Raw genomic sequence first — 10,252 nt, 5'->3', positions numbered from 1 at the left:
TTGATACCAGTCCTTCAGATGGCTTCGATTCAACGTCGGCGCTCCACGGTTGTGCTTATTGGGGAAGGAAACTGGAAGCAATTTTAAAGGCCACAGTTATAAATCGATGAGGTCAAGCTTTCCAGGAAGAAGAGGGAGGGCAAGGAAAATAAGAGGAAGTCACAGCAGCGTTACATGTGCCCTCATCACCAGATGGCTGGGACATTGAGCTGTATCACACTATCCGAGACTATCGAACAATACAGGAGTAAGAAGAGTCTCGTGTAAGCATGCAACGTAGCGAGACCGGTGCTACAGCATCGGGAGAGGTTGATATTACCAGCCTCATGAGCTCATCGTCTTCTCAAATCGGGAGCTAAGCTTTTAGATGGTCGTGTAAAGAGCGTTCTTAAACCATGAAAGTGTTCCAGCTTTCCCAAATGGCAGCATTAATTAAGAGCAATGTCAGGCCAGTGTGCATCCCTGGTGTGGTCTGCAGCGCTCACGCTTCTCTATACTCCGTCCGAGGCGCTCCGATTTCGGCGCTTCTCCCCTATAGAACGGAAGGCCCGAGAGTGTCCTACACGCTCGCTCTTCAGCTCGTTAGTCGTTGAGGGGCCAAAGCTCCTGAGAGTATTTTACGGTAGTCGCTACTTTTCAGCTTACTATTTTCGGTGGCAGTAGTGCGTTGTGTCATTTCGAACAACGCAAAAAACGATCACACGTTTTTCTGTCCTAATAAAGCATGAAATTAGTTTAGCTCCGTCCTGAGAAGACCATGGGGAACATAATAAAGAAATCGCCAGGTGCCTATATAAGCCTGTGCAGAGGGCTGAACATGAAGCTGAACTCATCCGAAAGCACGGAACTTTCTCGAATGGCATTCAGCATAACCGTACTACTGCCCGTAGCGCAGTTAGAACCCGCGGCGGCGAAAACAGAGCAACTTTGTTTCCCGATGCCATATACCGCTATCGCCACAGTCTCTCGCGCTACGTTTTCCAACTGATGGCCTCTTGCACTAATTGTTTGAAATCGTCGTCTTCATAAGAGAGTTTTAGTTTACCATGATCCGCGATCCGCTACCGTGATCCGCCACCGCGCGTACCACTGCGCATGCCCAGACCCCCCTTGACGCCGATAGATGGCGCCACATACTGAATGCCAGCACACAGACCTGCCGCGTCGGGACCAATCAGCTTGAGCGCCCCGCCCACACGCGGTAGAGAGTCACGGTGGCGGATCGCGGATCACGGTAAGCTAAATTTCTCTATAATCATTCCTTCGTTCCGCGAGGCGAATATCTGAATATCTGCTAATGCCGCTGAAAAGGTGGGGAAGCGCTATGGCGTGTCAAAAAGGGAGAGCAGTGAGAGACGGCCAGCAAGCAGAAAGGGAGGTTGCTGAACGAGGCAAATCATCAGAAAAAGCGGAGGACGCAGAAGCGCGCCGTCCCAATAAAAAAGAAAAGGAATCTGCGGATACCGAAGTCACCTTAGGAGTAAAATTCGACGCAATTAAAAGGAACGTTGATACACTAGGTTTCTGTCCTTGCAGCTTGACGTGCTCGTTGCCACTCTTTAGTTATGCTTTATTCTTTTAAAGCATAAATGCATTTCACAGTTACATTTTCACCTTCCTTTGTCCGTCCATCCACTCCGCGAGGAAGTGCGTGGACCACAGAAAGAGGGGAAGGTTATCGTGGTTGGCGACAACTTTCCCAGGGTATTTCTGTAACCAAAGGAAAGTAATCGAGCTGAAAAAGAAGAATTCGGGGGCAGTGGAAGTAGAACCCAGGGCCTTCGGATTGAGAGACGCGCCCGCTACTCACAGGTCACGAATGTATTTTTGTTTACTGCCTGCTAAGACAATACCACACATAAAGTGGTCAGCGTGTGCAATCCGTCAACGTCACATGGATTGGTCATATTAAAATTTTCTCAGTAGTGTCGCGTCGCCAACAATAGCCACCTGCTCCTGGTGTTCCCTTCGAGTTCAATAGACTTCTCTAATGAACGAAGAATTTGAAATTAAATTATCACCCGTCGGATGCACATTGACATCTGCATAGGAACAGCCATACTGGTCTCCCACAAACTGCGGAGGCCCGGGATCACGAACATGTCCAATGGGACCCTCGATCCTTTCCTACTGCATATACCGGTTTACGTATGGGTTTATGGGGAGTATGTTTTTGTGAGTACGTTGCAGAATGCCACAATGAAAGATGGACTCCCAATAACCTCGGAAGGCATGCTCAATTGCTCTGTTTTCTTTCTTTTTTTACACAACAGGCGATCGCTCAGTCATCCACGGCAGGAAGATTCCTTTCTGTTGAAGAAGTGGCTTACGGGCAATGTGTCAGTGCGCGGCTAGAAGAAAAAAGTTTATCAGCAGACGTTAATTTACATGCATCATTTCGCCTTAGCTTTTTTTTTTGTTGTTGTTGTTGTTGTTACAAAGCCCAAATAATGCAGTACAAATTGAGCGCAGAGTATTCTAAATACCAACTTCTCGATAATATCCAGTCACTTTTCTAATAATAACACTGGATGTAGCCACGACAAATACGGGGAGTGTTTTTTTTTTTTTCAATCTTATTATAATGACAATAGAAAGAAAATCATTCCTTCGTCACGCCCGAAGAAAAAGGTGCGCTGCACCCTATCTTATAAACAAGTGTGAGAGCCAAAGCCCTCGTCGTGAACTCTGTTAAATTTGTACGACTGGTGCGCTCTCAACTTGAATTCCATGCAAAAATAGCAAACACACGGTGCATCTTTTGGACTTTTACGTAGGAAAGCATCAATCGCAGTCAAGCTGTGGCAATCAGAAATACATTGCAAGTTGCGGCTCGCGCAAACACTGACGATCCGCGGCCTTTTCCACACTTCGTTCTACCTTTCATCACATCGGTTTGTTCGCACCAGAACTGGCTCTTTACTCTTTCGAAACATTGTCGAGCGACATCACATGTTTCCTGCTTCTCTATAATCTATATCTCATTAAATGGTTTCAACTATATTACAACACAAAACGTTTCACAAAAAATGTCAAACTTAAGTGTGTTATCCCCCGTTTTCAGGCATGACTTTCGCGCACAGGCGTTCCCAGCAAGAAATATTAATTATAGCTTAATTGATTAATTTTGCTCAACGATTTTAATCCGGGCCTTTTTCTTGTTTTGTTTTAAGCGAGATTTTTTTTTTTTTTAAAGTTCAGCAGCGCACCTCGAGCCATGGTTACTAACAATTACTAACAATTCCTAACAATTCCATGTTGGACTTACACGACCAATCGTGTGGAAGAGAGCATCAAATGATTCGCAGGAGCCACGTCTGTGGTCTCCTTTCTAACAAGAAGGTTATTATAATTACCTACACCCCCCTCTCCTTCAGTCGAAGCCAACACAATTCACTTTGCTTCCAAATTTTGTAACAGGACTTGTGCACCTAATAGAGAAGGAGCAATACAGTGCTTATTCCAATTAGAGAATAAATGCGTTTGGACTGATCAGTAGAGCAAGCAGCGTAAACAGGTGTTTTACTGCAATATTGTTCCAGTAAAAATATGGAGCATATGTAATATTTGCATAACATGAGTCGATATAATACTTTCAAGGATATTTATTCTGAGCTTTCCTGTTTTCCACGAATCGATAACGGTAACGAATGTCCCCGCTTACACCTCTTTAATATTTGCTGCAGCGCGCTCCCCGGGCAGCGTATGACTCTCGGGAACCTGCGAAAGCATGCCGAGCAGTGCAGTGGCGGTACGGGGCAACTATGCTCCAGGTTCGGCGCTCGAATTCAAAAACCTTTTGCTCGCTTGAAATTAAAAGTCTCCAACATGAAACGTTTAGCAAAATTTCGACGACGATAGCTATGAAGTGAGCTATAACTTTTATTTTTGCTATGAACGCCTCTGTAGGAAATTTATACCAAAAACGCGCCACAACACATTTTTTTTCTAAGTTCGACACTATTTTTAAAAAATATTTTATTGTACTATAGCGTAAACAATTTAATGATACAGAGCCTATTATAGAGAAGCAGCAAAACATGTGATGTTGCTCGCCAATGCTGGAAAGACTTAAAAAAAAAGATACTGCAGAAACGGCGTTTTTTTTTTTTAGAAAAAATGATGAAATAAAACAACATAAAAGCCTTGCACTACAAATTTGTTTCCTGTGTGATCAAAAATCACAGTGCATGCTCTATATCTACAAAAGCTCTCAAGCGCAAAAATAAAATATTTTATTTTTGGATTTTCTTAGCGACGCCAACTTTTGCACTCCTCTGAGAAATTCGAAGGGCTGTCGCGGGACCAGGAAGTTTTTTAATCCCAGTTGTTAAGAGTAATTACTTTAAATGGTTCAGTAAAGAACCACAAATTGTATCTACAAGATATGAGAGGATCGAGCGCAAACTTTTGTACGTTTGGCACAAAATGGCCCACAAGAACACAGAAAGACGTCCACACCGGTGAAGCGCGCACCATCAACTAGCGATTTATTTCTAGTGCGAAGAAAAAGTTCTAGAGATTCAACTATCCGTGAACCAAGTTTCACAAGCTTTAGCCACCGGTCGTAGTCTTTTTTTTTTTTTTTTCACTAACTTGCCATAAGGCATACTATTGAAAGTCATGTAACTTGTTTTCTTGCTTTTAGTGTTGTCTGTTTTCTACTTGGAGCAATCCTCCCTCGTCGCCGACAGTCCCACTTCCCGGAGAATCCGTGTCCTTGACGCCCTCAGACCTGCACAAGTCCACAACAGGTGGCGAACATCCACCTCTGCAGCCGGTGTAGAACATTATGGGCACGTGGACGGTCCAATGTCTTGGGAGACTCATCGACACTTGACCGACGGGGTAAGGGCCGCCCCAGCCCTTATCCTTCTAAGGGATACCTCCTCCAGTCTACTTGAGTTATTAGGGGGGGAGGGGGTTAAGTACACGGCGGGATGAAAGCACGTATACTTCTCCGCAAGGAGGACGCTAGGATGGGGACAACGGAGCGGGCATCAAAAGGTAGCTTGGCGGGGGGTGCATTAGTGTTTGGAACTTGGTGTCCCCCCCCCCCCCCCCTAATAACTCAAGTAGACTGGAGGAGGTATCCCTTAGAAGGATAAGGGCTGGGGCGGCCCTTATCCCGTCGGTCAAGTGTCGATGGGACTCCCAAGACATTGGACCGTCCACGTGCCCAAAATGTTCTACACCGGCTGCAGAGGTGGATGTTCGCCACCTGTTGTGGACTTGTGCAGGTCTGAGGGCGTCAAGGACACGGATTCTCCGGGAAGTGGGACTGTCGGCGACGAGGGAGGGTTGCTCCAAGTAGAAAACAGACAACACTAAAAACAGGAGCCTTCTCCAGTTTCTGGCAGAAAACGAGTTACATGACTTTCAATAGTATGCCTTATGGCAAGTTAGTAAAAAAAAAAAAAGACTACGACCGGTGGCTAAAGCTTGTGAAACTTGGTTCACGGATAGTTGAATCTCTAAAACTTTTTCTTCGCACTAGAAATAAATCGCTAGTTGGTGGTGCGCGCTTCACCGATGTGGACGTCTTTCTGTGTTCTTGTGGGCCATTTTGTGCCAAACGTACAAAAGTTTGCGCTCGACCCTCTCAGATCTCGTAGACACAATTTGTGGTTCTTTACGGAACCATTTAAAGTAATTACCCTTAATAACTGGGATTAAAAAACGTCTGCTCAGCGTTCTCAGCATTATCTTTGTCCAGTGTATTGGGAAGCATATCATTGTTTCCTTATTAAGTGTATGGATCTAGTGGGTTACACGTAGTGTCTTTGTCACTCTTTTCAGTTGTTTTATGGCGGCTAAGCAGTCTGTATAGATGTGGGCTTTTGTTATGGACTCTGTTTTATTTATGGCCTTGATTGCATCGCGGATTGCATAAAGTTGCATCACAAGCTGGTCCGGATGTTCTGTTTCGTATTCATTATGCACGTTTAGCTCTTCGTAAGTCGGGCTGGTAGCTGCTATTTTGCCGCCATTTACTATAATCTACGCGTCTGTATATGCAGTACAGGTTCCTGGGAGTACATCAACCAGAGGGCGAAACGCCGGCTTATCGCGGGGGTCAGCCATTGTCGGTGTTTGCCTTGTCACTGCATTATGCCATGGGTATAACATATATTACTTTCATATTCCTTGTTGCCTCTCGTTGTTCAATGAGTTCAGTCAGTTTGTTGAGCTGCGCATATTCCTGAAGTGTAGGGATGGGGGTAAGTTTTGGTAAGGCAGTTGTTGTGCGCATTGCGTTCCTATTTGTAGTTTCCAACTCTGCCCACTGTCGCCTCGTGAGTCTTTGAAATTGGGCCTGGTATAGTATCCTGAGCTGAAGCACCGATTGTACAAGACGTCTTGCCATCTCCGTTCGGGCTCCTCCTCCCCTTGACGAAATACGTTGTATCAAGTGGAAGGAAGTCGCGCCTAGCTGCTTTTTTCATCCTATGGAGCCATTGTATTTCTTTGTAAAATTTATAAATATCTAGGCCAAAATCTCTCAGCTCGTCCACCTCTTGTAATGCCTGATTTCCAGTCTTTAGCGTAACTCTTTTCGCTACCAATTGTTTTCTTCCTTTCTTATTTGCAACATGAATGTAGCTAGACTTTTGGTGACAGCTCCAGACCTGCATCACGTACGTACTCATGTAGTGTATTTAGGGCCTCTTGCAAATAAAGATTTTGTGTCTCAAGGCGTTTATGAGTAGACAATATTGTGACATCGTCCGTGTAAATAACTTCACCTCTGTTATTTCAGCCAATTTCCACGCCGAAGGGACGAGTGCGATATTAAACAACAAAGGCGCTAAAACTGACCCTTGCGGCACACCCCTGTTTGAGGTGTAATTGCTGATTTGTTGTCCATTTATCCGGACAGGAAACGCCCTGTCCTTAAGCAGGTTATGCACCGCCAATTAGAATTAAGGGGAATTTTTTAACATTGGTGATGAAGAAGCGCAGATTTGAAAGCTTCGGGTTCGGAAATGGAGACGATGCAGGCGGGCAGGTGGTTCCAGTCTGAGCTGGTCTTAGGGAGGAAAGAGTAGAAATACTGGTTAGTCCTGCAGTTTGGAACATTAACTTTAAAACGATGGCCAGTGCGGGATTATATGTAACTCGGAGCAGTGAAAAGACTTTGTTTCAAGGATTCATTTGTGTAATATATTTTGTGGAATGTGGAAAGTCGAGAAAAATGACGCCGCACCGAAAGATCTTGGAGATCTAGAGATCTCTTCATGATTGTGACACTAGATGAACGTTAAGTTTCATTAGCCAAGTTTCACACCATGCAGAAATGTTATTAATATCACGCTGCAAACCAACAGTATCAGATGGGTTAGAAATTTCCCTATACATCACACAGTCATCAGCGAACAGCCGGATAGGTGATGCTACAAGATCAGGAAGGTCATTAATATAGATTAGAAAGAGGAGAGGTCCTAGTACAGATCCTTGAGGAACGCCCGATGTTACCGATGAAAGATGGGAGTTATGGTCATTAGCTGTCACGTATTGTGTGCGGCCCTCCAAAAACATTCAAGCCAGTGTAACACATCATTATCTATGTTAAGTTTACTAAGTTTTAGGAGTAGAATAGGATGAGACACGGTGTCAAAGGCCTTAGCGAAATCTATGAAAATGCAATCAACGACCGATGAATGATCCAAAGCTGCAAAAAGATCATTAGTAAAAGCTATTGTGTTGCACAGAAATGATTACGTCGAAAGCCATGTTGATTGGCTGTAAAAAAAGAATTGGACTCAAAATGTTTTACAAGGGCAGAATAGATAACATGTTCAAGTAATTTGCATGGCATAGATGTTATCGATATTGGTCTGTAATTTAAAGGGCAGTGAACATCACGTACCAGACTTGTGCACCGGAACCATCTTGCCCACCTTCCAGTCGTCAGGGAGTGTGCCGGACTGCAAAGATTGAGTAAAAAGTTCTGACAACATAAGTGAAGAATAAGTGACGATGTTTTTCAATAACTTGTTGCTGATACCATCAACGCCTGCAGATGATAACACTTTAGCATTATCAATAGGTTTAGAAATGCCCTCCCACTCAATGGTGATAACATCCATCAATGGCAAGCGTGAGGAAGATACGTTAGGAAAGTTAACCGGCGTAGCGCTTATGAAACATGAAGAAAACGTATGATTAAATAACGTGCAACATTGGTTCGATGGGACGAGATCACCTCGGCTATTTTTCAGTACAATAGTCTTTCTTTTCTTTTTTTTCGGATTCACGTCAAGAAGAGTCCAGAGCTTACGCGGGTTAGTAATCAGTAATCTAGGCAAGGTATCTTGAAAGAAGTTGCGTTTTGAACTAGATAAAGCATTCTTATACTGCGATGATACAGCACGATAAGCATTCCATCTATCACTGGAGTTCGATACGATGCAGCGACGAAAGATGCGTTTTTTTTTTTTTTTGTTTAGGAGTCGTTTCAATGAAATGTTGAATCATGGTGAACGTTTAGTGCACGTTATTCTGCGAAGAGGTATGTGCTTTTCACTAATGGGCTTTTAGTTTATCTTTAAAAAGAGACCAGTTATCATGCAGTGAACGTTCCCAAAATACAGGGAAAAACACGTCAGCAAATTGTTCTAGTTCATTGTTAATTGCAGAGAAATTTCCTTTTTTGTAATCCCGAATTATTTAATGATGTTTGACTGTGTGAGGTGAGCGAAACGGTGTAGTGAAAGTGATAACTGAATGTGTGAGAGATGAAACAGAATCAGGACAGGTTGTTAAAACAGCGTGTTACAGCTCTTTTACAAGCTGCGAAAAGTTGAACGTTAAGCATAAGTCGATGAAGGCTAGTGATTCTGATGAAGGGGAAATAACCGCACAGCCGGCTTCCATCCATGATATGGCAGGAAAATTAAAGTCGCCTAAAAGGAAAATTGGCGCTTTTGGAAACCTCACAATCATTTTGTTGATGCAGTCATAAAGGTCATCACAAAAACTACTTGATTGCGGCGGCCGGTAACACACACAAAAAACAGTCTCTTTATGGTTTATCTTGATACACGTGCAAAGAAATTCAAGCTCCGATGGTATGAAGACGTGATAAGAAAATAAATCATCCGCAACCGCTATCAAAATTCCGCCACCCGAGCGCCACGGACGGTCTTGTCTATAAACAGTGTAGTGCCGCTCACAATCAAACAGTTCAAAATTATCAATTCTGCTTGACAACCAAGTTTCTGTTAAAATAATCACGTCGGCAGCAGACGTGTCTATCAGGGACGATAAGGCATCGCGTTTATTTAAAAGGCTTCTTATATTTGTGAAAGGAATCTGAGATTACGTGTACACTCTTAAAGTCAGATATTGAACAGCTTCCGTGATCACGAGGTTAAGTTTCTCAGTATCGGAAAGCCCTTCCAGCGAGTCCACTCTGCTTTCAACTGCTGCTAGCCTCGCGGTAATACCGGAAACACGTTCCGCGAGAATTGTTTTACTGGCATTCACCTCATTAAGAGTCAAGATTACTTCTGCGTGACATGATTCCGTTTTACTTGCCAAGTATTTTATGGCTGCTAAAATTTCGCTGTTCGTGTTGTCACCATCATTCACCGGAGGGCCGGGGTTAAGTTCAACGTCTCCCGGCATCAAAAGTAACATAGCTACATCCACACATTCAGCAACCAATAATGACAAAACTTGTGGGCATAGGATGAGCAGCAAGCAGCTATTGCTTGTCGTTTACAGTAAAGGGAATAAGAGTGACTAACCTGGGTTATGAAAACGAACGGTTTAAGCAACATCTGCATCCTTGCTGCCCTCGCACGCCCACTGGCGTGCGCGCTTGAGAACAGGTAATTTAAAGGTGGTGTCACCGCTGTCACTGTCGATGCGGTTACCTTGTACTGCCAGAGCCCTGGTGTTGCTCCAACGATGGGGGGCGGTGAAACCAGAACTGGTATTCCGCAGGCTGCTGGGGCAGAGTTAGGGCTTTCGTCGATGGATAGCAGTGTCGGCGTTTCCAAGGGCATTCGATGAAAGGCAGCATATCACGGGGAAGTGACTGGACCTGCAACTGGGTAACGAAAACGAACGGTTTAAGCAACGTCTGCATCCTTAATACCCTCCCACGCCCACTGGCGTGCGCGCTTGAGAACAGGTAATTTAAAGGTGGTGTCGCCGCTGTCAGTCGATGCGGTTACCTTGCACTGCCAAAGCCGTGTGTTGCTTCAACGATGGGGGGGGTGAAACCAGAACTGGTATTCCGCAG

The 10,252-nt window shown here is 44.3% G+C and overlaps 1 protein-coding gene across 1 annotated transcript in view; it reads right to left on the bottom strand.

Annotated features, from left to right (window-relative positions):
- The window catches only part of LOC146206361 (uncharacterized), a 19,054-nt gene extending 9,027 nt beyond the window's left edge, over nt 1–10,027 (bottom strand). Inside the window, exons 1-2 of the mRNA XM_084608952.1 lie at nt 9,882–10,027; nt 7,871–7,928 (exon numbers count right to left, since the gene is read on the bottom strand). Of these exons, the coding sequence (XP_084465078.1) occupies nt 7,871–7,928; nt 9,882–10,013 (190 nt within the window). The 5' untranslated portion in view covers nt 10,014–10,027. The remainder of the gene's footprint in view (nt 1–7,870; nt 7,929–9,881) is intronic.
- Between the last annotated feature and the right edge of the window lie 225 nt (nt 10,028–10,252).

This window comes from Amblyomma maculatum, chromosome 1 (genome assembly GCF_055883805.1).
Source record: "Amblyomma maculatum isolate TAMU_Amacu chromosome 1, ASM5588380v1, whole genome shotgun sequence".
NCBI lineage: Eukaryota > Metazoa > Arthropoda > Arachnida > Ixodida > Ixodidae > Amblyomma > Amblyomma maculatum.
This window is presented reverse-complemented; position numbering and strand designations above follow the sequence as displayed.